Source organism: Haemaphysalis longicornis, unplaced genomic scaffold (genome assembly GCF_048455015.1).
Source record: "Haemaphysalis longicornis isolate Haplotype H1 unplaced genomic scaffold, Haemaphysalis longicornis Haplotype H1 scaffold_74, whole genome shotgun sequence".
In the NCBI taxonomy this organism is placed as follows: domain Eukaryota; kingdom Metazoa; phylum Arthropoda; class Arachnida; order Ixodida; family Ixodidae; genus Haemaphysalis; species Haemaphysalis longicornis.
Window position 1 is genome coordinate 83,112 of NW_027526431.1, and position 26,610 is coordinate 109,721.

Below are 26,610 nucleotides of genomic sequence, written 5' to 3' on the forward strand. Positions count from 1 at the left end.
CGTCAGAGCGCTTGGTGGCGCCTACCCACGTGAGGGTGTGGCCAGAAATCGACGTAAGAAGAAATAATGCGCTACACAAAACTGTACATATCAAGGTTAAGCATTCGAATGAAGAAAGACCATATAATCACAAGCGAGAATTGGTAAAAAAATAGGCTGTAGAGGTTGGAACAAAAGAATGAGCTTTTTTGAACAGGAAAAGAACAAACGCCAACAGGCCACGTTATAGTCAGCGCTTCAGCAGACAGTGTCACCGACAAAATGGCTGTCGTCTGCTCCTGTCGTCACTCACTCCGCGTTGCTGGGGGCAACCACATGCGCTGATCAAAATCGGGAGTCACCATGGTGGCGCCGGCAGAACTCTATGTGACTGTGTGCCGTGAACACGGGGGGTAAGGGGACCAGAGAAGATCCGGACACCTGACGACGAAGCAGCTTATAAGGAAGTGTGCCACGCCTCCACGGGAGAATGCAATCGCCCAAAAACCCTCCGTAGTGGCTCATTGGCTAAGGCGTTGTGTGACTGAGCTCGAGGATGCGCGTTCGATTCCCGGCCGCGGCGGCCGCTTTTCTTATGGAAGTAAAAAGCAAAAACGCCCGTGTGTATGAGATTTCGACTCACGTTAAAGATCCCAAGGTGGTCGAAATTAATCCGGAGACCCTCATTACAGTGCGCCTCATCGCCTGCGTTGCGTCGGCGCGTTAAACCCTACAATAAATCAATCAAGGAATTCCCAAAAAGACAATGAAGAAGTAGTGCAGGTCTTCAACGGCGAGGGAGCGCTCGACAAAGTCTTTGCGGCGGCGGAGAATTAACTATACGAATACTGAAGAGGGCGCTGCACATATAGAGTACTTATATACTTTGCGTTTGATCCGGCGTTCTGCTGACGAGCGCCATATAGGTATATACACGATGTAAACGGTTCTGAGGGACCTATATTGCACTCGTTGAGTTTAGCTTAGTGAAACAAAAACGACTCTTCTTGAACATCAGCCTTGCACCACTTGGAAAGCTAGCTTTGATTTTCTTTTGCAGATCAGCATTATAAGGTTCGATTTTCACTACCAAAGCTATTTCAGCCTACCAAAACTGAAGGTTGCCACTTCGGAAAATAATTTTACTTAAAATTTTAAAGGACAAAGGTAAAAGCAGTGGCAAACGATTTGGCATTGAAAGATATACTGGGATGGGGTTTCCAAGCGGTGTGCAATACCCTAACACCATAAATACTCATAGCCATTAGGTCGACATTCGCAGCTACTTGTCTCCGAACACATATATTGCTATTGCTTTGCAGTGGGTTCCCATTTTCTCCACACTCCTCAAACAGGTTAATCTGTGAAAAGGTGTGTCATCTACGGCTGCCCTGAAACGTTGGCCTTGTTGCTTAATTTGTGCCTAGAAACATCAGTATACCGTTATACACACATTTTAAAATACGGCTTCATTGGACCCACGGGGTCTAAACGTATATATCAGAATCACATGACATAATGTCACATCCTGAAAACGATGAACGAAAACAAGGTTGTTTGAAATTTCGCAATACGGCGTGGCTGGCTGACCGAAATGGTTCATCCTTTAGCGCGGCTCGTTTGCCATGCTAGGGCTGTTTATACTACTAGGAACCCTGGTTCTGGTACCTTTCGAATTTATGAGCTTGCAATGATGTACGTGGGCCACCCAGGCGCGGCTTTTAAGGCTCTACGCCATGCAATCCGACTGCAGAATTGTGGTGCCGCGGCCTTTGTGAATCCAAGCTGTTACAGAAGTGACTTGATGAATCGCTTTTTCGTTATCAAGAATACTGTAATTTTCCGGCCGTCTGGGCTCGACTTCTCAGTTTGCGGGGGCAATGCAGATATTATATGTTTACGCCGTCCTTATGCCTCTATAATACTGGAGATGAAAGTGTCCTTGCGGCCGCGCCTGCTGATTACGTTAGGATACCTTTTAAGTACGTCTTCTGTCATGGTTTCTCCCGCAATGACAGCCCCATTGTGCTCTCTAACCGCAGTGTGCTCATTCGGACTGTAAACGACGATGTCCATTCGTACACTGCCTGAAAAGGTTTGAGTGTCGATGTTCTTGTTGGAGAATTTCACATAATCATCACCCCTGTGTGTCGTGTGAGTTTGGGCGTTTTGCCCAACTTACCCTTGCAGTTCGCCAAAATTATTTATTTACTTATTCTTTGACTCATTTATTTAGTACATACTGCAGGCCTAGGTTGCCCCCAAGAAGCATGGGAATTTCAGAGTATGTAACTTGAGCAAAAACAGCCCAAAAATTTAGCCGCAGTTTATGACAGAAATAAAATGTAAAAAATGAAACAAGACATGAAACCAGTTCTGTATACAACCAAGCAACCGGTAATCATAAATACATCTAGTTAATATGTCTATGGTAGAAATAAACTCTAATAAAGATGTCACAAACTCGAGCGTACGACGTCTAGAAGTCGGTTGGCGAAAGGTCAGCGAGAGCCGCACATCAGACGGCCACCCCTTTCGTCCCCTGTGCCCTTTAGATTCGGTGGGGTTGTTTGCTCGCTTGAGTCGACTCCCTACATCTTCTAACAGCGCACCCAATTAAGAAAATGGTGACAGAAGACCAATTTTTCATGTCAGTGCCTTGTTCTGTATGTAGGTACGTGAGTGCCACGTTTTCCTTAAGGCACGCCTCAGTACAGAGCATGCTTTACTGTGCAACCACTTGTTTCGGCTGTTCCATTCGCCCAATTCCCTCTTTTTCATGTAAGGAAACTAAGGTGCTACAGGAAGGTCGATTTAGGGGCGTGTCTTAGCTTATGAAAACTTGTTCGGCGTGAAATTTGCGTGTTGCACTGCTAAGGATATTTTAAAAGAGATTATTATTTTAGCCACATACCCAATGATACTGTAGTTGTGAATTCTAAAATCACTAGGCGAATATATATATTTCGAAGTCTGCATTGGGAGATTTCCTATTCACTCGTGCACAATATTCCGAACTTAGAATAAGAGGCATTAGCGGTCGTTCAAGGGAGGCTGACCGGTTAACATTCCTATTGGGCGTACCACTTCATTGCCCAAAGACCTAAAAACCAACATAAACCACTACGAAAATCCCTAGGAATAAATATCAATATTCACAATAGCCTATTTTGCAAGTATTTCCCTTGTTTACTGAAATAAAAAAAAAGGCAGCATCTCCACTCCGTGGATGATGGCGAAGGTGCGGAGTACAGGGAGTCGAAATGACATCCAAGTGGAGCCCCGAGTGACATACGATTTGCTCCCGACCATCATTCGATTTTAGCTGTGAGTTGCACCTGGATTATTCTCTAAATGAAACTGCAACTCACGGCTCAAATAGAATTTCGCTTGACTTTCCCATCGACGTGGACGGACATTGGGAGGTCCTAAGGAGGGATTCATGGAGGGATTAAATACTGAACTTCGGGGGCAAACTGTGGACTCAAATAGCGCAGGACAGGAGAGGTTTGAGGTCTATGGAACCGGCCTTCTTCTGCAGTGGACCTGAGTAGGCTCATGATGATGATGATATCAGGTGTGGCAGAGTTTATTTTAAGTTAGTGCTTCCGGCGATCACTAAACTCACTGCTTCCCCCTCGAAGTACATTGAAAATAGCCTGCCCGAATGTACCGCTGCAACTGAACGGTGAAAAATGACGTTATTTGAGGGCACTTAGTGAAAGATAAACAACGCATGCGGCCAGACCAGCTCGTGCGGCGTGGTGTGAGAGAGGGCTGATTTTGATTAGATAGCTACCCAGGTTTCTCGCTAATGCCGGCAAAAATTTTTTTTAAAGGCTCCTAAATTTTTGCTGTTAAAGGAATGTGGAGCACTTTCTATAAAAGCTTCCGCTATTTCCTTCGCGTCTGGAAGGACGCTGAATACTATAGTTACCGCCAGCGCGGAGCGAAACTGCGTGATCGCAGTATATAGGTCTTGAATTTGATTTGTTCTCGTGGTTATCTTTTTAACGTGGCTATCGAAGGCGCTCATTGCTGGAACTGAAGGAAAGCCGGCCGATAGCTGCTAAACCGCTGTAACGACGTAATTCCAGCGATCGAAGAACGCCAAGACTGGGAAAGGGAGAAAAATCTGCTGAGCAAGTGTTTAAGTTATCTGATGGGCTAAAGCAGCAATTTCTTGGCTGAAGTAGTTTGCGACCCCCTATTCTATGTACTAGATGTGTTGGTTGACGTCGTTATTCAAGCATTTAGGATTTAGAAAAATATTAGAGAAAGTGTTTCAGGGTCCCTTTAAGGCAAGTTATTCGATGTTTCATTTTGCCAACAGCTCGGAGGATGCTGATGCTGTGTCGTATTGCATAGGAGTGCGAACTGTAGAAAGCAATTGTGCCAACCTGTATTCGCCCAATCGAACTTATGGATAAGGCTTTTCGGAATGCGTCGACTTAGAACGATCAGTAAAATAGACACGTTCGCTAACATAGCTCAGTCTCTACGCAGCGCCACAGCAATATTTCTGCCCGATGTGTTAAAGCAAAGCATTACTAATCTCGTCGAGCAGTTTCCCCTTCATGGAGGAGTTGACCTTCATTTGACCGCAGCTTCACCACCCCGTTGGCAACGCGTCACATGACTCGCAGGGCTGAGCTCTGCCGTCGGCCGCGTTTGCTGGCCGCCCGGCGGCGCCGCCACTGCCGCCTTGGCGCATGCGCTCTCCGCAGCTCGTTTGCGCCTGACCACGCGACTCACCCCATGCAAGCGAGCTTGGCCATAAAAAAGAGCGAGACTGTGCCGTATTCTCTGAGCCTTCCGCGGGAGCTGGAGGCTTTGAGCCATTGACGGCAAGCGGCGTCTGACCACCCCGCAGGTATCGTCCGCGTTCGGCTCAGAAAACGCCGTTAGCGGGACCACAAATGTAGACAAAGGCAGGCTTTGGACGAAGAGTATAATAATGCTAAACCAAAGGTTAACAAAATTAAATCCAGATTTAACGAGGCTAAGCAAAGCTTTCACTTTGCATATCCAGGGTTAGCCGAGCTAAGGCGCAGCCATTTTTACCCTAAAGAGGACATCACTCACCTGGTCAGGAGATTTTTGGGGCCCAGCCATGACTTCAAAAACCTGTACATGTTGGGTTTCCCGGTGTTTTCTTTGGTCGAGAGTAGAACCTGGGATTGACGAAAAAGGAAAAGTTCAAACTCTGAATTGAATTTTGGTGTTCAAAAGGTACACGTGCGCTTTAATTGCCGCCGTAGTGGAATGCTGTTTGGCTTTCAAGGCGTTATGTTTGCGTGCTTTGTGCAGATCTAACAGCATGAAATATGCACATAGCAAGTGAAGGTGAAATCGTTTTACATGTGCTTTCCGATGGCTCAGAATTGTTTAAGTGCGTTATGCCTTCCACGTTCGTTACGCCAACTGTAAATGCCACCCGCTAGAATCATGAACGCGACGGAAAGTGCAGGCATTCATGCTGTTAATCATACATTTTAAGATGTTTCCAACAATTATTGATCTATGAACCCATCACTTCACACTTCATACTTTTCTGGCGTTCACGTGGATCCGAGCATTTGCGGGTGTCCTCTGCGGCAATGTTCTTCGACCACTAGCTATCTACGCGGCTTGTGACGCGTCATTCTAGAGCCACAGCTATGCAGTGGTGATGAAGTATTTATACCAAATATGTCATCCCCAAAGCAACCACTCCACCAAACGTGACGTGCGTGACGTTATGGTTGATTGGAAATCTTTTTAAGAAACGCAAATGTCGGTCATGTTATCCGCGAGTAGAAAGGAATAATGGGGGGGGGAGGGGGGGGGGGGGACAGTGCCGTTCGAAGGAAGCTGGGTCCAGGGGATAGGATATGTGAGATACCTTGCTTACTGCAGGTAATACGACCACGTATAAATAACCACCGAGGTACAGCTCGAGCAACATACCTCGACTGGTTCTGGCGCCTGCAGCACTACAACCGGGGTTATTCCTATGCAGATCTTAAAAGTCTTCCCGTCGTATTTCTTGGAGAGCTTGTTTATAACCTTGTGCACCACTGCAAAACAAGAGAAATGCAACAATATGGCTGTCTATTGGTATAGTAAATTGATGCCCAGACAGCAAGTAGAAATTTCATTGGCCAGAAAACTAAAAACTAGTAAACATTCGCTTTTTGCGAAAGCACTGAAAACAATATTTTCCAAACGTAAATATTTGTTGCTAAGCCATGTCTGCCTGACCAAGAATGGTTTTAGGGTGACTTCTTCATAAACGAAGAATTACCGGGTGACATCCTGAGGCTCATCGGTTTCTTAAAAGGGGTAGCAATGTTACTTACAAGTTTGGATGATTAAAAAGACAATTTCGTCCCGATAACAATCACACCAGTTTTGGCTCAAACTCAAAAAAAGCAATGTTAATGTTGCAGAAAATAGATGAAGCAGACTTTCAGCTACTTCTCGCCGGTACCTCATGACGTCACCAAGACTATTTAGTGGGATTTGCGGCACCCGATTAAATCATAGCCAAAAAATGTGTCTGCGATTTGAGCTGTGCCACTGGTTCCGTTTGATCGTTCCCCTTGAATTCTAACGGGTAGTTAGCAATGATCAGTGCCGTTTTATTTCCCCAAATGACATGAAGGGTGGCCGCGTGCAGCGCAATATCTGAATATTTTCTATCACCCCTGTTTTGTTTTTGCTAAAGAATTAGTATTTCGGGAAGAACTATAGTTGGGTCTTTTTCGCCTCTTGAAATTTCCAGATGAAATTCGAGATAAAATTTTTGCATGGGCCTATTTATTTATTTATTTATTTATTTATTTTCCTGTTATTTAACCTATTTCTTTTTATTTATTCATTTTTATGTATTTATTTATTATTATTTCATTTATTTATTTTTTATTTTTTATTTTATTTGTTCATTTATTATTTATTTGATTATTTATTTATTTATTTATGTATTTATTCTACCTATCGGGCTCTGCGAGATCACTAAGGGCGGTGCAGACATTCATTTACCGACGGGGCAGTCAGCAACAACAACAAAAAACACAGAGAATATTACAGACCATAGCCAAAATTGAAGTTAGATAACAAGTGTAGCGACTTGGACTCACAACAAATGGATTAACGAAAAAGCTTGCTTATATGCCGAAAAAGTATGAAAGAAATAACTACGCGGTACCATGAGGTGCAGAACTGTAAAAAGTAAAAAAAAGGAACTCTAGAGGCGTAGGTGAACAACATAAATACGCATAACCCCAAAATATACATTGGCAGGCTTACAAAGAATGATACCAATAGATAATACGGGATAATGTGAGCACAACAATTTAAAAAAATACCAGGGAGTGTAGGAAAAGCCTTTTAGTGTAATTTAGCAAGAATTTAGCAAGAATGGTCTCGCGAGCTAGAAAGAAGCGACGGTTGCAGCAGCTAGCGGTCACTGCAGTCGCATGTGCTACTGGAGCTTGCACACAGACCCTGCACGGCTGGCACATTGTGTAATTACAATGTCTCAGAATTGGGAGAAAGGATCGAAATCCCACTCATTAAGTGGTATTCACACGGGTTACCCCCAAAAAACGTATGCACGCCAAAATCCAGCCAAGAGGAAGTGTAGGTCTTTCTTGCCCATTGAAATGTCCGCCAAGGCCGGGCTCGTTCGTGCACCCTGAGGAAACCGTCGCGCATCCCGGCATTGTCGCTGCCTGCGACGACCACAAATGCTGGGAGGCGGCCGTCGCGGTAGCGTAATGTCAGGGTCGGTCAGAAAAAGGGTTGGTTTTACCGCTGCTGGGGCACAGTTTAAAAGGACCCTGCCACACTTTTTTTAATCTTTTCTCGAAATCTTCAATGCTCACAGAATTAGGCAACTAACACATCCAGTACTTTGAATAGGGGCTCGCAAAGCACTTCAGACAAAAATTGGTTCTCTATGCCCATCAGACAACTCAGAAACTTGCTCAAGAGATTTTTCACACTTTCCCGGTCTTGGCGTTCTTCAACCACTGGAAAGACTTCATTACAGCGGTGTAGCGGCTATTGGCCGGCTTTTTCTTTAGGAGCAGCAATGAATGAATTCGATCGCCACTTTAAAAAAGAAGCCACAAAAGCAAAGCATAAATGGAAGGCCTAACGGCGGTGACGACAAATCACGCAGTGCCGCTTCGTGCTGGCGATAAGTATACTTTTTCGCAGTGGTTCCAGACGCGAAGGAAAGACTGAAAGAGTTAACCGGTAGTGTTGTAGAGTCCGTTTAGGGTATACGTGGTGGCCATGTTGGTCCTAATTACGCGGAGTAGGAACATTGGGCGAAAATGCGGTCTCTCTTCTTACAATGAAAGTCGTTATCTTGGCGTGCTCTTTTGACATAGATGCCCTTGTGGCAATAAAACACATGTTCAACAGCCACAGACCGTAATGAGGGGACAGTTTTATACAAGGCTGTGCAGTTGACTTTGTTCATCTGGGGGATAGTTATAACTAGAGACCGGAACTTTAGGCATGAAAAATCTCGGTTTTAGGCGCCTGTAATAGGCACTGAGAAGTGCCATTTAGGCATATATAGGCGCTAAATACTCCCGATTAGGCCTTTATAGGCTCAATTCCTATTGGCTTCAGAAGCATATTTTAGCACAATTTTTTTACTTGCAGTGAAACCGGAGACAAATAATGTGCAGCTGGAAAGTAACTTTACTTTCTACGGATAAATGAGCAGCACAAATGTTCATTAGTCCACATTTACGCGAAATTCACAGGTTTTCAACACAAAAAAAAAGATTGAAAGCCATGTAAAACCAGACCAATTTGAATGGTTTGCTGCTTGAAGTTGTATTCCCTTTCAGTCGATAATTGTGTGCGGAAAAACAACGCTCAACGTCAATTAAAGTTCGCGGAGGTATCTTGTACTTCGGGACGCTCCAATATCTAATTCCATCTGGAATATTACAATTTTGGCTGCTCAGAACATTCGGAAGTTGTTTAAGCACGTGGAATCCAGAAATTTTTATGTCAGGCAGATTGAATCAACCGATCCTTTCTGAAGATCTGTCCTGAACCTCTCAAATGAAGTTAGCATTCTTAGAGGGGCGCCACGTCTCCCAGCTGCTGAAATGCTTTCTGCTAGGAGTGCAAAATAAGAAATAAGACACGAATGTGCCCTGCCACGTTGAACTGTAGCGTGGGGCAAATACTTTGGGCTGCGACACTTTTGTCCATTGCAAAGCTATTGATAGAAACCGGAGTGTTTTTGGTGTAGTTTTCTGCACTCAGTCGAGTTCCTGAAGGTGTAACAACGAGCTCTGGTGGAAAAGGCACAATCGGTAACTGCCCCTTGAAGACATAACTGTGCATCTAAGAAAGATCTTTACTGCAATTTATTATTCATTGACGGAGCAGAACGACCTCTTAAGCTCTTCACAACACCGATTAATATCATGGATAGTACAGGAAAGTGCAATAAAACTGTACAAAGCACTGAGCTATTCTGTTCTGCAGAAGCGGATGTCTAGTGAAGATGCCGGAACAACACCATAGATTAACTATGCACTATACACCGTTCATCAATATTAGACAGCGCGCAAGATTCTTCAGAACTAATTCCCGTAATACTAGGATTCCAAATGCCCTTACAGATTATCGGGCCACGGCAGATCACGGATGTCACGACTACACTACTTGTAAAGTGCTGAGATCCCCCTTCCTTAGCTCCGTTTCTCGTTCCTTCTTCGTGGTACGCGTACTGCGTCTTGCCAACCTGGCGGTGCACCCATTATCGGCGGCTCACAGTGCACGTGGTTGTGGCATCACCTTAAAACTTTGGTGTCTAAGATTTTGGCGTGCTTTCCCCCAGTGGGCTTCTTTGAGCTTGAGTGGCATGCACGCGGCTGTGTCGCGCTCATTTTTTGTTTGCTGTCTTTTTATTCTGTAGCTACAGATAGGGCTCTTGGGCAGAGGTCCGTGGACAGAGGTCCCTGGGCAGAGGTCCCTGTTGGTCCGTGGACACAGCACGTCAGAAGGACATAGAACCAAAGAGTTCGCGCGGACCGGGGTGTCGTTGATGAGATTGGCTCCGATGTCGCTGCGCACGGGTTTCTGGCGGCTCGGCCTGAATGGCAAGTGCCAGGTGGTGGTGGCTTGGGCACGGTTTGGGCTTTTTGCGTGTTTGGCAAGGCTCGTGGACTTTTCTCGCGAACGGCGTGAAGCAAACACCCCGTTTCGGGCTACTGAAGCGATAACAGTCTCTGCAGAATATCGACTCAAAAAATGAAAAAAAAAGGCATGTATAAAACAAAAAAAGGCATTTTGGGACTCTGAAAAGCCCATATAGTCAAAATAGCAACGAAAAAGCCCATATAAACAAAATAGGCACTATAGGCACAATAAAATATGGCTTAAAATGCTCCCCTTCCTTTAGTTCGTGCTTATATGTTACATAGGCTTGGTACGCAACGAAGGAAAAAGGGCCCATCTCCCCGCGAGGGGGACTCGAGTAAATGCGTCTTGCGTTAAAGTTTAGTGTTTGGGGAGTTGGTGGTAGTGAATGCGTTGTATCAGCAGCTTCTTGACGTAGTTTGAATGAGTCAAGGATATAAGGCGCGTTCGTAGCCTTCCATTCTGTGTCGGCTTTGTGGCGCAGTGGGTAGAGCACCATGTACCTTGCGTTCCGCCCGCAGGGTCGTGGGATCGAAACCGGGCGCCGGTAAGTATTATTTTTTATATAATGTAGGGGGAGGGGTGCGGACCTGTTGTTGAGAACGATGAGGGTAGCGTGATGCAGGAGAGGAGGAGTGGGGGAGAGGGCGCACCTGGAACGGCTGTTCCGGACGCCGAGGCATGCCAACGCCGACAGCGCCGGGTGACATCGCGAGTTAAAGAAATGCTCTGCATTTAAAAATAGGCTTTTTGCCTAAAGTTCCGGTCTCTAGTTAAAACTGTTCCTCTTGGAAGACAGTGAAGTTTAACCGAGCTGAATGAAAGCGGAATAACGGTAATTAAGTGGGACAATGTGTGAAATCTTTTCCTCACTGACGTAAGCACTCAAATGTGGAGAAAACTTTGTGTTGGTGGCTTTAAGTGTGTGCGGGCGTGTGGATACGCATGTTGTGACATTGCCCGTTCCTACCCGTCTTTTCCTAAAAAGATTTGATTGAATATAGGGTTTAACGCGCCGACGCAACGCAGGCGATGAGGCTGGCCGTAGTGGAGGGCTCCGGGTTAATTTCGACCCCCCAGGGATCTTTAACGTGCGGTTTTTGTTTTTCGCCTGCATCGAAAAGCGGCCGCCATGACCAGGAATCGAACCTGCGTCTTCGTGCTCAGTAGCCCAAAGCCTTAGCCACTGAACCACCGTGTCGGGGGCTAAAAATATTTGAATTGGTTGAGGAAGTGAGAGAAAAATGACAATCTACACTCAAGGTTGAAGATAGCATAGGAGTACCAAAGGAATCTCGGGCATAATACAAGCCACACGCGGTAATTTAAAAAAAAGTGATTAGCTGTGTTTTAAAAATTATTATATCAAAACAGGGGTCTTCATTAGTATGTTTGCTAAATGTAGTTCCCGAATGTTTCCATAAAGATTATTTCTGTTTGCAAACTTCGCCTTCTCCACCTAAAACTCGTATTTCCCAGCTGCACCCACCTTTACCGCCCCCTTTCAGTATCAACCCACGGAGCGTAGTGTACTGCGTGCTAGGAAGATCCTTGCAAAGTACGAAAGCCCCGAAGCTGGGACTTCGTCCTCGTTTCTGTCACTGTGAATATTCAGACGCCTTTCTAGAGTGCGCAGCAGAAAGATGGTGCACCTCTTCACTCCTTTCAACGTCTTGATTAGTTCTGGAGACATTAGTAACGCACCAGCTTCCTCTTTCTAATGCCGTGGGCTAGTGACATCACGAAGACAAAAGTCAATAAGAGGAGTAAAAAAATTTTTATTACCACCTTCGGTGCAGTGCGCGATTTAAAACTTCTGGGTATTTTCAAATAGAATAGCTTCTTTTAAGAAATGGAAAAATATGCGCGCAGCTGGCCATGGAATGGCCCTTAAGCGTCACGAGGAAGTAATAAAACTCTCCTAACAGATTGTGACCGGCCTTAACTGGTTCAGGTCTTTTTGCCACGGCGTAACTTAAAGGGACACTGAAGTGAATTTGTCAAGCTTGTGTTTGTGTTTGCATTGTAGAGATTGGCTCAAAAAAACAAACACTCGTTTTATCTTTTATTCGGTCGTCAAAGTAGTATTTCACTTAAAAAGACTGAAAGAAGAAGTAACACCACGCGACATTTGCGGCGGCCGAAGCAATTACAGACTACGCGAATTATTCTTGCGATGTGATTGGACGATGCCAAATTTCTTTAAAGTTTATGCTTACGGACTTCCATGCCTATCAGTGGAACTTTTTCTTTACGAGAAACTTCAGTACTATTGGCGACAAGCACATGTGCCGGAATGTAGCTGTGGTTTATTTTTAGAGAGTTGTTGAAACTAGTTTTGGTTTTGGTACTGGGCAACAACATGCTTTGCGTCTGACGTTGTCGTTTGTTGGGCATTCGCGATACCTCAGGAGTCGGCATACCGCACTACGGCCATGTTGCCTCTATAATGCGTCACATAAGCCCGCCAGTACCGCTTAGAATCGTAACGTTCACTAGCCGAGGCGTACGCAGTGGATGAACGACTTCCGCGTTATCGGAGACGCTTAACCGCGAGGCGCTTCGCCCCCACATTTAAAGCTTGCCTGGCTTTAAGGTAAGGAGTCGCGTTCGCACCTGGCTGACAGTCGGCAGATTCAGCACTGTATCTGCAAGCTGTCGGCGCTTATGTCAACACCACGCCAACGAGAACTCGCGACTGCTTTACATGTCCGCACGCAGTCTGGCAAACCACTTGTGGAGCAATGAGGGTGGCAGAGCAAAATGTTGCATGCATGCAGTATAGACAACATTACCTAATAAAAAAGAAATCAACCAAAAAAATTTGAACTCGGGATTCGAACCCGCTAATTGCGATGCACTGCGTCGAGTGCTTCGACCACTCGTTCATACTTTTTTGTCTTTACTGACTTTCAAGATAAGAACCTGCAACAAATGAAGGCTGAGCCTAGTGGTTAACGTCAGCAAAAACCTCTGCCCCCCTTTCTGCCAGCAGTTGAAATTTGCGGACTGTAATCATATTTAAATCACTCCTCATTTTCAGTACATCATCGTCACACTCTTGTGAGAGGTACACTTCTTTCAGCTCGCAAATATTTTCAGGAACGTATTTTAAGCGTTATCGTCATTATTTCTTACGGCCATTCCACAACTCCGTATGGCGTAAATGCAAAGGAAAAAAAGACGTCGTACGAAATGTCATAACAATGAACTTCATTGAAACGCATGCCGTTTTGTGCCAGGGGCATACTTTTCGATGAGTTCGCTGGAGGATGTCCCGTAAAGAAATCTTCTTGGTGTCCACTGCACATCGAGAAGGAAAATGCCTGCAAGAAATAATGACGTGAACGCAAGGCCCATAGTTTATGGTTCATATCACCATGGTTGCCGGGGGGAAACCTGGAAGTAAAGTTCCTATATGGTGTTTATTTTCGGAGTTTCCGTATTCCGAGCAGCTTAGGTGAGTATTTCTTGATTAGATCTTCAGCCGTAAGCGTCCCTCGAATCCCCACATGTATTCTATCACTCGAGATTGCGTTCCTTGTTCCCGAGAAACGATGGCAAATGTGTGGTCTTGCCACTGACCGCTGTGCTAGTTCACCCTGCAAAAAAAGTGCTTCCCGCACCTCAGTTCTCCGCATTACAATAGAGGTTCGGTTGATTTTATTCAGTAATGCTCGTATTAATTCGGCTTACTCTTCCCCCACCTTAGCTGGCCTTAAATTTTGTACCAGCGTACCAGTCGCAGAGACAGATGCAGCCTACAGCTCCGTTGAAGCGTAGTGAACAAAGCGCCGTAAGCCAATTTACGTATTGCATGTGTTGTTGTGTGGCAATACTCTCAGTTGATCAACTTTACTGAGCTTGATGCACTCTACAAAAACTAACAAAAAAATTCCCCCGCATTTCCACGAGGGGGAGAATGTGAAAGTGCGAATGCACGGTTGTCGGCCCGCTTGCGGCGCTTGCGCTCGGCCCCCGCAGCCCACCGCCTCGCCGCCTTCTCTTCCATCTCTTCCATCGGGTTTGTAGTATCACGTGTACACCACGCAGTTATCAAGCCGCTATAACGCCGCTGAGTCGCCAACGCACGCCGCTGACGACGTAGTTTGAATGCGTTAAAGATATAAAGCGCGTCACTAACACTGATATCAGCGTGGCGTCCGTGGCTTGGTAGGTAGAGCGTCGCGCTGCGGCCGCAAAGTCCTCGGATCGAAACCTGGCGCCGGATGCTGTTTCATTTTTAAATATAGAGGAGCACTGCGGACGCCGCCGCCGCCGCCGGCGGTGGATGGTTTGGGGTCGCTTATAAAGTGCATTCGCACTTAAAAGAGCCACATTCCTCCGAGCACAAATCTTGTCATGGCTTAATTTTAGCAGAGCGAACGATTTGCGACGACCCGCCGGTGGCAGGCCGACTGGCTTGGTCGGATTGTGGGGGAGCCGCTCAGTCGACGCAACCAAGCCAAGCCTGCTAGAGTAAGCGTCGTACGAAACGTCATAGAAAATCGGCAAGAAGAATCGGAATAGGAGGACAGCACTTTCAAATTGATTTTTACAATAACGTATTTCTCGTAAATGCGCCCAGAGTGGTCTAACCTTGACCTCGGGGGGAGGGGGTGTAACCCCCGACTTCAACGCGCCCAAGTAATGCCACAATGTTTACAAATCACTTCAGTGTCCCCTTGAGCTCAATGCATCCCTGACCTGAAAGCAACGCTGCTCTGTCAGGATCACTGCGGGACGCGTATGTTTCCTGCAACCATCAACCACCACCAAACACTCTCGCTCCCAGACCGCACTACTTTTGGAAGCCTCTTACAACGAACGAGTGGCGGCTGTAACTACAAAATTAGTGACTGTAGCAGACGATGTCGTGTGATTTCAATTCAACATTAAAACATCCCGGCTGAGCCGTGGATGTGACCAGGAGTTACGGTGTGTACGGGACATGGGCTCTGCCGAGTGCGCAACCAAGTGCACGACCCCGTCTATAGCTCTAGCTGTACACGAACTCGCGCAGGTTTCCTCTGGATTAAGCCGGCAGCGGTCAGTTTCAGAGCACTCGTAGGTGAAATGTACGTTCGAATGCGGCCGTCTCTCAAGGCTCCCTGACTCAGTAGGGGGTATTTGATCACTGGTCCCCATTTCAATGGCTCACCTCTTCAAAATCAAATTTTATGTACAGAGCACTTTAGGGGCTCACCTTGTCGTCGTAGCGCGCTGTAACGCGTAACGCATAACGCTCTAAGATGCCAAGCGACTGACGGAATCAGGCGGCGCAGCGAGGTGACGGACCCAAGTAGAGCCAGGCGTACCGTCGTAGCGGAGTCCGACCGAGGCTTCGAAAACCAAGTGGTTTATATAGTCATTACCGGTCGAAACTCGTGAACTGCTGACGCTTGTCATTCATTTCCCACAGCGAATCATTTCCCCTGGACCCACTTATCGACGCAGAGAAGAGAGGAGGGGATTCCTTCGCAGCGTGCATCACGCATGGGCTAGAGCGCCAGTCTCGAATGTGCGCCAATGGCCCGCAGTTGAAGAGCTGGTCATCTTGTGCCAGCTGGGACACTCTCGTGGAACACATTGTATGCCATTGGCCAGTCGGGAATGTTGCCGGAGGCGTACATCCTGGTGGGCGACGCTACCTCTTGGACTCCGCTGTTCACCGAGGTCGTTCTTTCCATTGTTTAGCGAAAAAAAACTGGAGGTACATTTGAGGCAAAATATACGTAATTAAGCGGCAGCGCCTGCGTTAATTTAGTTAGGAACGCTCGTTGGGTTGGTTTTTGCGATAGTAAGCGGGAAAAAGGGGCAGTGCAAGAAAACATTAACCGCGTATCTTCTCCTTTCGTTGCAAATGTCGACGCGAAACGATTGTCGACTGGCGCTCCTGGCAAGTGAATGCATTCCTTCTCTTTACAGCTCAACTCTCATGCTGTTCGTCTTTCATATCGTTCTTTCCAAGATAGCATGATAGAGGTTTACTCAAGGCAATTTAAATTTGCCGCGTTCCACTGCTCCAAGTGGGGTGCGTCGATTTCAAGCGTTGCCGTACGGCGGATACGCGCGTGAAACTAAGCGCCCTACTATAACATTTATAGAACCACGTTGGCCTACTCCACGACCGTTCAAACCGCAACGTGAAAAATATCTCGTGGAACCTTTCGTTACCGTTGCTGTTTGATTTTTTTTTAATTCCGCATGGCAGCGCGGGCAACAGCAGGCGACGGTTTTCTGCAGCTGATGTAGTATTTTATATGCTATCGCAACAAGCAAGCATCCGTGAATTTTGAATAAAGGAGCCCTCCGAATACCACTCATGTTATGATTTTCTACCTTATATTTGCGTAATCTCCGGTTCTTGTTCAACAATGTTGACAAGTATAGACATTAACACCAGACGTAGACGTTTACATTTTGCTGTGAGTATATAAGACTATAGAGCAGCATCTCTTTCACTTCGGCCGGCTGGCTGAATCGAGTTACAGACACACAGACATACGGTCAGACAGACCAAAATTTTCCAGTTATAGTAGCCCGAGATAGACTATCGTCTTTAAAAATGCGGCATTCCAATCAGCGCAGTTAGTGTAGGCGGCGCAGGCACGTGCAGGCTGAGAAGCAAGGCCAAACAATTCGCCGCGTATCTGCCTCTTTAGTTTGCAAATGTCGACAAAAGACAATAGTCTTTTCCGACATTCGCCAAATAAATGCCTCCCTTTGCTTTCCCACTAACCTCTCATGCTGTTCCTCTTCCATCGCGCTGGTGCCTCTATGGTTGGCGCCTCTATGGTTGCATGTTGGTGATTTTCGTCCGCGGAAACCCAGCCGAATTTAATTAGGTTATTTGGAGGGTTGCAGGAAGAAATAATCTGCCGCTGCCATGAGGATGACTGTGCATGACCGCGAAAAAAAGAGGCTCGTAAAAGGAAGACAACCAGAAGATTGCCTAGAGTGAAAGTAGGTAGTTAGGCGGTTGTGTACCCGAAACAATGCCGGTAGTAATCACTGTAGTAACGTAAATTTGAAGGTTTCGTGTCAAAAGCACCAGGTCCCCGCGTATGGTTATAAAACAGCGCCAATGTAAAGTATGCATGGGTAAAGGCGCATGTCCCAAGGTGAAGTTCCGTTGAAACAGAACCAGCGACTCGGACTACGCGATCATTTGTGGGAGATAAAAATATTTCCATTTAAGCGACCCCACATAGGTGAACCCCTACATTTCTGACAAACGGGAGAGAGATTCTGTTGCCGAAAGGCTACTGGACCACGTTCATGTAATCGCGCAAGTAAAAATGCATGGCGTAAAATATTTTTTAAAATGCTTGTGTGCTATATGAAAAAAAAATTGATTTTGTAGGTCCCGCCACTGCAGAAATGGAAGCTTTGAGCTACAACAGAGTAGCGGAGACTTGCATGTTGCTGTTGAAGGACATACGCAAAAGGGCCCATCTCCCCGCGAGGGGGACATCAGTAAATGCGTCGCATAGGGGGTGGGTGTGTTGCGGTAATGTTAAGTGTTTGTGGAGTTGCTGGTAGTGAATGCGTTGTATCAGGAGCTTCTTGACATAGTTTGAATGAGTCAAGGATATAAGGCGCGTTCGTATCCTTTCATTCTGTGTCGGTTTTGTGGCGCAGTGGGAAGAGCACCATGTACCTCGCGTTCCGCCCACAGGTAGTGAATGCGTTGTATCAGCAGCTTCTTGACGTAGTTTGAATGAGTCAAGGATATAAGGCGCGTTCGTTGCCTCCCATTCTGTGTCGGCTTTGTGGCGCAGTGGGTAGAGCGCCATGTACCTTGCGTTCCGCCCGCAGGGTCGTGGGATCGAAACCAGGCGCCGGTAAGTATTACTTTTTATATAGTGTAGGGGGAGGGGTGCGGACCTGTTGTTGATAGCGAGGAGGGTAGCGTGATGCGGGAGAGGAGGAGTGGGGAAGAGGGCGCACCTGGAACGGCTGTTGCGGACACCAAGGCACGCCAGCGCCGGGTGATATCGTGAGTTAAAGAATTGCTCTGCATTTAATAAAAGGACAATCCAGGTAATTCTTAATAAGAGTAGGAAGTTACGCATTGTGGACGTAGTTAGATAAGGAGACACCGTCTCATCGAAATTATTAACAACCTGGATACTTGTGAGTCTTGACTGGGAAACGTAAGGGGCAAGATAGATGTAGAATAGTTGGCAACTTAAAATTTGCGATGTAATCTTGCTCAGTTAGCCGAGAAAAGACAGGCAAACAATGCATCAGGAACTATTATGAGAAATGTCAGTCTCAGAGTTCAGTAAACGCAAAGAAACAGAAAACTATACTAAATAGGCACATTGAATTTATCCTTTGAAGCTAAGAAATAATATACAAATGAATTGAATCAATATATCTACCGCGACAAGGAGATCAGACCTGCACGCTGAATACAACCGGTACATTTTATATGTGAACGTCTTGACCATCGTCACAAAGTTCATATCCCGTGCCAAAACACTGTCACCTACTCTCATTCTTTTTGGCCGAAAACGTGCCCTGAGTGGGACCCCGTGCCTGCTTCATCAGCTTGCATTACTAACCCTCACCATTTCTGTGGAGCATTGTCAAATTCAAATTTGTTGTAAGTTATTTTTTGGTTTGTTTTTGTTTTTCTCCTATACTCTCTAGTAAGAAGTGCTTTTCGTTGTGTTTATTTCTTTTTCAGTGTGTTGTATGCTTGTATCGATCGGCCGTTTCTGTGTCATCTTACGGCGAATGATGTGCGTTTACCGTTTGCTTTTTTTTTTCGCTCCGAGTATGATTACGTTTATGGCTGCGCTCATTGCATTTGCTTTACAACGTTTTTATAAAAACATTATTATATAGTTTTGCGTGTGCAATCGTTAAACACTTGTCGCGTGCTTTTGGCATATTTGTTGCTTTCTTATGTAAGCCGCTCCCTTCTACAATGATTGTATGCCCTGAGGGTAAGATAAATAATTAAATCAATATCAGCTAAAGCATTAAAGCGTGTATATAATTCCTCGTGTTTGTTACGGGTTTCCTTTTCCAAACTCGTCCTCCAACCGAGCTATTTGTTTATGCTCGGCATTGAGTAGAATTTCATCGCCTAAAGAATATAGGCAGGAAACTATTAATCATGAAAGACATGAGCTATCTGCATGCATCCGATCACATTTGCCATGCACACATACGTGCATGGCAAATATACAAACAACAATGGCATCGGAACCGCAACTGGGCATCTTATTTGCCCATTCCATGTTGATTGAACATCCGGCTCGAAGCGAAAGTACGATTTCTCAAAACTCCACCGTGGAAAATAAAGGAACGTCAAGCCAGTGCTACCCTGCGAATCCATGCCACGGCTTGCCCCCTGGTTAAATAGATTCGTTTGTGACTGTCGACAAGAAACGCCCTAAAAATCTTGATCCAAGAAGCAGCCCATAAAATTTCGCACTTGAGTATTCAGGAAGATCTAAGGGTGATAAAAGTTAAGTCGAGAGGACTTTTTTAAATTAGGCGCTTAGGTGTAGGTCACGTCTACCTCTACAGTGAAGTTATGCACCGAGGGGGACACAGAATTAGGTGGTAAATTTTGATTTCACCGGCTTAATTAACAAAAATTGAATAATTAACTTTTTAGTGGCCGCAGTAAAGGTATGTTTGTATTGGAAAAGTAGACGCAGTCGTGTTTCGACGCAGTTTCATTTGGCAGTATTCTTCTTGTTCATCTGTGCTCCGAGATATCGAACTGGGAAGCTTAATTGCCGATCGCATGATTACGCAAGCTAGACCGCCAAGACCGGAAAAAAGCTCTGCCCCTTTGTTCTGTGTATCGATAGCGGTTCCAAGTACTGCAGATTGCGATAACGCCTGCCGAGACTGAATGGGTGTCAGTTGCCATTTTTGCCTATGCCTCCACCCCGTTGTCATACTAAACACCGTACACAGCAGGCAAGTCACAAAAGGGAGGACCTTTACGCCGGACCTCACTCTCTCGCATGCGTATTCAAGCGGGCGGCCATTAAACTTCACAGTTCTATATCTCGGAGCACCGATGCGCTAGAAGAATTCTGCCAAATGAAGCTGCGTAGAAACACGATCGCGTCTAACTTTCCAATACAAACATGCCTGCTTACTGCCGCCCCTAAAAAGTTATTTATTCAAATTTTGTTAATTAAGCCACTGGAAGCAATGATTACCACCTCATTCTGTGTCCCCCTCGGCGCATAATTTCACTGTAGGGGTAGTCATGACATGAATCTAAGCGCCTAATTTAAGAAAAAAAAACCTCTCGTCTTAACTTTGATCACCCTGTATATGCTGTAGGTTTCTTCTTTCGCCGCAAGCATTCCAGTCAATGAAATCAAGCTTCCTTTGTAAAGAGGCGGCTGAAAGTCTTTAATTTCCTTAAATACACCATAGAGGACCCCTATGACGTTACGCCCCCATTCCTTACATTTTATAACCTTCCAGTTGGAAAATGTGGTCAAGACATTTTCAAGATTGTTTTGCCCAGACAAGAGGTTAATATTTGTGGGAATTTAACCTGTCTACCTCATTCATAGTACACTAGATAGAAATGTACATCTTTCCTGGAATGTGTTATTTTAATGTATATCGCTGAGGACAACGTACATAACTATACTTTAAAAAGCCATTACACACATTATGAATATGTCTCATTCCCTAATACACCAGATACAAATATACGTCTTTCTTTAACGCTATCAATTTTCTGTTGATCACTGAGTCCAACCCAGGCACCTAAATATTCTAAAAACCATAACACGCAACCACCTCGTTCCCCGCAGTTCATAAAAGGTGGGGCCGATGATCTATGAGTTTAACCGACAGAAGAAATCCAAGGATTCTCGCTACACATTTTTTGCAGTAGCGGACGCATTTACAGTGGTTTGCCTAATTTTCAAAGGAAAGAACTCTGTAAGAGCGAATGCACGAGCTTGACCAGTTGCTGAATGTAGCAATTACCAATAAGGTCACGAACGAAGGGTTACAGCTAAACGACACCAAAGATCGCTGTAACTGGAAGAACTTTAACCTACAATGGCCAAATATATCAAATTCTAGGTATTTGAAACCTTTTGTTTGATAACATATTTTTCGGCAATCATCAACGAACCCAATTTTTGGCACATAAACGGCTTTACAGGGCGACTTGTATAATCTATGGGCAAGTTGTTTTTTCTTGACAGACGACATTTTATCACCAGAACGTTATTATATTAGCGGAAACACCACGTTCTACATCCAATAAATACACATCTACCGGCTGCTTTGAATAGCTCGTTGTGCACATGGCCTGCGCCAAATATTTTGCGAGCTGGAAAAACCAGGTTACTTATAAACTACTCATGAAACGACAAGCAGTCAAGAAATTATTGCTGTTGGGCCCACCTGTCCTAAAGCGCGCGCTTTTCACTTACCCGACGTCGCATTGTGCGGAAGATCCTTCCGGTACTTCCAGTACACTGATGGCAGGAACCACGGGGGCAACCAATCCGGACCTGGTCCTGGCATCGGACGAAGTAGGCTCCAAGTTTGGAACCATCGGCGGCAGTGCATCGCTATTAGGGCGCACAAGAGTATCACGCTGACCCATGGTAAGGAGGGCAGGAGTGCGGTGTCGAACCTCGACGGTGTGAAGAAGTTCAAGTTGATAGCTGGCCCGGCACTGGCAGTCATGATCTGCCAGCAGAGGTGGTTGAGAACGGCGAGCTGTCAGCGAGAGCGGTGGACTGAACTTGACACTCTCAGCGGCAGCCTTAACGCCCTGTTCTTACGCTCACCTCGGAGACGTCAAGAATCCACGTGGCGCCTTGCGCAATGCCCACGAAGTGCATTTAAATACACAAGGCCAAAACGTGCTCCGAACTTTGTTGTTGGGATCTCTGTGGCCGAAAGCAAGCGCGGTATGTTTAAACGCACAAGAAAATACACTTTCGCAGCATTAAAATTGTGGGTTTTACGCTTTTAATTTAGTTTCGATGCGGTCAACAAGTAGCTGCCTCCGAAGACTGACTGCGCGAGAAGAGGTGGAGGGGAAGACCACAAGTCGGGGATTTCTTAAATCTTTATCGTCTCCGTTACTATCGTAGGAGAGACCGCCCTAGCGGCTTGTAACATGTTCTTCGGAACGCTCCTTCTCTTTCTCAGTTCCCCGCTAATAATCACACCGTGGAGTAAAACAGCTGAGGGAGAGAAGGAAAAAAGTGAGACACAGAGTTATGCGTTGAAGAAAAAGAAGGGTTGAGTGAAGTAAGGTGAGCGAGGCAGGCCGTAGGACTAGCGAGGATAGGTGGAGAGGAAGACGATGTTAATTGCACACCACCGACAGAGGCTCTTACAAACGAACTCAATGCCTGAGAACTACTCCGGAATGTTTAGAGTACTTTGTAGAGCAGGTTTCATTAAGGAAGCCATGGGTATCCTTGACGGCACTTATCTCTGGGCATGGCAACACACGTGGGAAAGAAAGGGTTTTTTCTCTCTCTGCTACACCCGAATCAAGGTAAAAAATACACAAACAAGTCTTCGCTCGGACCGTGGTGAGAGCCGGTGACTATAATGGCTGGGAAACCTCTTTTGAAAGGAGACAAACAGAAGCCTCACTATAAACGTTGCTCGGGTACCTCGAGGAAAGCCGCGCTGAACGAGCGTTTTAGTGCAGCCGACAACGAGGCAATTATGTAGCATGCCAACTTTGGAATTTGAGATACAGTGAGGCAGACAGATATTGTCGCTCTCTCCCCTGCTTTCTGTTTCCACTGATGTCATCGTTTGAGGCAGAAAAAAGTATGCAGAAATTATGAGAATTGCATAGAAATGGGCAATCGCTGTTACCGTGCTCGTCATCATTTTCGTTCTTTTTGTAGCTAGATTGGGCTATGACTGATTAAATACGTTTGGGTATTTTATTGTGTTAGTTTTCTACTGTTGCTTCTTAACGAGAATGCAGAGCCTCCCAAATTTTTAATAATATAGCGGGAGCGACGACCGGTGGGCATGTCAGCGCCTTATCACGGTGTTCACCCGCGAAATAGGGGAGAGTACGCGCATGCGCATGGAACTATCTGCTCTGCAGAGCGTCGTCTGCTCTTCTGTTCTCCTCAGGGCATCATACTCCCCATGTTTCTTCTCTTGCAAGGCCGTTTCGCTATCGCCAAAAGTAGCTAAGCAGCCTGGTTCACAGGATTTTATTTTTATCACATTTTTAAAGCAAAGCTTTTTACCTCTACCCCCCAAGGGTTCTTTCGCGACCGTTGGTGTCACCAGAAAACTCCAGCGAACAAATAAAAGAATTTACAGGCACCGCCGGGAATCGAACCAGGAACTAATAGACCAACAAAGCGAGAGCCCGTTGTCTTACCGATTTAGCTACGAGCCCACGAGAAGACTGGGAAGACAGGTGGTGTATTCACCAAGCACAACTACGGGTTTACGCCCCGTGTTCTCGCTGAATGCCACGTGAAAGCGTCACGCGACCACTCACGCCCGTCTAGCGGCCCTGTGCGCACCTTGCTCATGTGCTGAGAGTTACAAAAATTAAAGTAAGCTCACACCAATGCATGGCATCTCACTTGTAGTACGCCAATGTGCTAAAGCCTGTGGCCTCCAATGCTCACGTAAACAATCACAGCTCCTTGTCGTCCGCCCTCACGCCAAACTAAGGAATATTTAAATACTCCTTGATGGCCAGGCCATCACTCCAAGCCCCAGCATCAAGATCCTGGGCCTACATCTCAAGGCTAACACCAAGAGTGACGTTTCCTTGCAGCGCCTCGAAAACAGCATTAATCAAATGATACACATCATCAGGCGGGTTGCCACCAAGAAGCGAGGCCTAAAGGAATCCGGTACCTTTTGATTAATTGAAGCTTTTGTCCTCTCGAGAGTTACGTCAACCCCCTGTCTTCTCGACAAGGAAGACATAGAGATGCTTTATATAATGATTAGAAAGGCGGTCGAGCAGGCCATTGGTCTTCTCATGAGTGCGTCCACAGAGAGGCTGCTTAGCACGGGGCTCCACAACACGGTGGAAGAGCTGATAGAAGGCCATCTTTGTAACCAGAAGGTCCGACTCAGAACTGCGGTGGGTAACCACATGCTTCACCAGATTGGCTGGGCAGCCCAGAATGTCACTACGCTTGACGTACTCCCAGACTCTTGGCGACTAAACTAAAACTAAAGATGCTGCCTTTGCTTAGAAATATAACCCCTCGCATGACGAGGGTCACCGAAAAGCCCGGGCTCAAGCGGTAAACACCACCCTCGGCGGGGATCATGCAGTTATCTATACAGACGCCGCCAAAAATCGAGGTCAGCAATACACCATCATCGTGGCTACCTTTAGAACCAGCCTCCTGGCGTGTACCTCGCTTGGGACCCAAGATATGACGGCAGCAGAAGAGGCAGCCATCACCTTGGCTCTCGCTCAACCAGGGGTTCGGAGGGTAGTCATCGATTCCCAGCAAGCCTACCGGAATTGCTAGTAGGGTTCGGTGTTCTGACCTGCACAGCGCGTGCTAAAAAACCACTCCCCAAACGGTTCCATTCAGCTCATTTGGACACCCCCTCACGCTTCAATGGAGGGCAACAAATACGTCCACCCAACAAGCCTCCGCTTTTACCTCCCGTGCTATGGAGCTGCACGAGGACAGTCACCCGCTTGTCACGTTCGTGGAGATAACCCAGCCTTATCGCCTTCTGAGACAGACCGTACCTTAGCCTTACCCTGGCCTTTCCATAGAACTACAAACTACCCTAAGGCTCATACAATCCGGGCTCCTTCCCACGGCCTACGCGTCTTCACATAATGTATCCGAATAGCTACGACGCTGAATCTAAATTTTGCTCGGAAGTGGGAACATTCCGCCCCGTAATCGGGGTGTGCGACTTTAGCCCTGAGCACACTCCTCTCTTTCCGTCAACTACCCAACAAGAGCAATGGGAGATGCTGCTGTCCAGGCCCTCTCCACCTACCCAGCTTCAGCGGGTGGACAGAACACAGGCCGCGCGGACTGCGTATGGGCCCCACAGAAGAAGGAATCAATCCCCAGGGCTGCACTCTGGGCCGTTCAGAAATCTGAAAATAAGTATTTCTTCCTCCTCCTCCTTCTCTGCCACAAATCTCGTCGATTGTCCGCGGCGCAGAGCCGGAGAAGACAGATCGTCTAACACCGGGTTGGAGCTTACTTTAATTTTATAAAAAAAGTTTCCACTCTTGTGCTACACCAATACAACTCAACCAAGCACCGTTCATGCTTCATGCATTGATTTAACCTTAACAAGAATATCTCTTTGAAGTAATAAATGGTGTGGTTAAGTGCATTTCACTTCTCTCTAATTTTGCTATATGTACAGCGATGTGAGTGAATATAAGTGACGTCGCATGGGTAATCGTTATGGGTGCCGTTTACAGCTTTGCTTTCCAACCACATTCACGGGGTGGATTGGCGCGATTTCTTTTTTTATTTATCGCGTTATATGGCGCAGCGGCCTGATGCCGTTCCGGCAAAAAAAAAAAACCGTCCTGTTCTACTTTTTTTTATATTTCCAGTTGCATTCCTTACGCTGTGCGGGGCAAGTGATCCGAAAGACAAATCGAACGCGAATTTGATATGCGCGTGCGCTTCAAATAACCACGGTTTCTCGTAACCAAACTCATTCAGATGCAGTGGCTGGGTGTGTAACGCTCTCAAGGAAACAGCGTAGCAGACGACACTCATACAGCAGATAGCCCTATGCGCGTGCGCGTACTCTCGTCTATTTCGCTGCTAAACACCGTGATAAGGCGCTGACATGCCGATCGGTCGTCGCTCCGGCTATGTTATTAAAAACTTGGGAGGCTGTACGTTTGCATTACTATAGTCATTAGCTGCATAAACTTCCCAAATTATGCATCTTTGAGAGGTACAAGCCATAGTACAGGGTGGGTGCTTCGTTCATGATTTTGATTCACATTTCAGCTGTTTTGAGGGGCTTCTGCATTCTTTTATTTTTTGTGTGGGGCCGGCAATTAGCCATACAAACTGGTGTGAAACTACTTTCCATTTCAGGTAAGCTTAACAGTTTTTATACTTCAGATTACACTTGTATTAATCACACTATACCGAAAAGTACATACCACGGTCTGTACAATTCTGACTCTACTTTTTTAGCAGTGTGTCGTTAGGACAGCCAAGGTAGCACCAATATTTAAAGTGGCCGTGCAGGCAAAATGCAAGTTTGTTTATTGGAAAGTTTTCGTTTTTTATAGTGCCCCCAGGGCTTGTCCGGAAGTAAACGATGCTTTATTCACTGCGAAATTGTTCAATTTAAGCTAAAATTTTATTTCTCGCACCAAAACATGTGTTTGAACGACGTTTGCAATGAAATCATAACAACAGGTCTTCCAGTTAAACTTGGGGTGGCACGGAGACTTGCTTACTGTTAGTCAACCTAGATGGTGCC

The 26,610-nt window shown here is 46.0% G+C and overlaps 1 protein-coding gene across 1 annotated transcript in view; it reads right to left on the reverse strand.

Annotated features, from left to right (window-relative positions):
• LOC144148044 (cytochrome P450 4V2-like) overlaps positions 1–22,121 on the reverse strand; it is a 40,640-nt gene extending 18,519 nt beyond the window's left edge. Inside the window, exons 1-3 of the mRNA XM_077679644.1 lie at positions 21,585–22,121; positions 5,929–6,038; positions 5,065–5,153 (exon numbers count right to left, since the gene is read on the reverse strand). Of these exons, the coding sequence (XP_077535770.1) occupies positions 5,065–5,153; positions 5,929–6,038; positions 21,585–21,843 (458 nt within the window). The 5' untranslated portion in view covers positions 21,844–22,121. The remainder of the gene's footprint in view (positions 1–5,064; positions 5,154–5,928; positions 6,039–21,584) is intronic.
• Between the last annotated feature and the right edge of the window lie 4,489 nt (positions 22,122–26,610).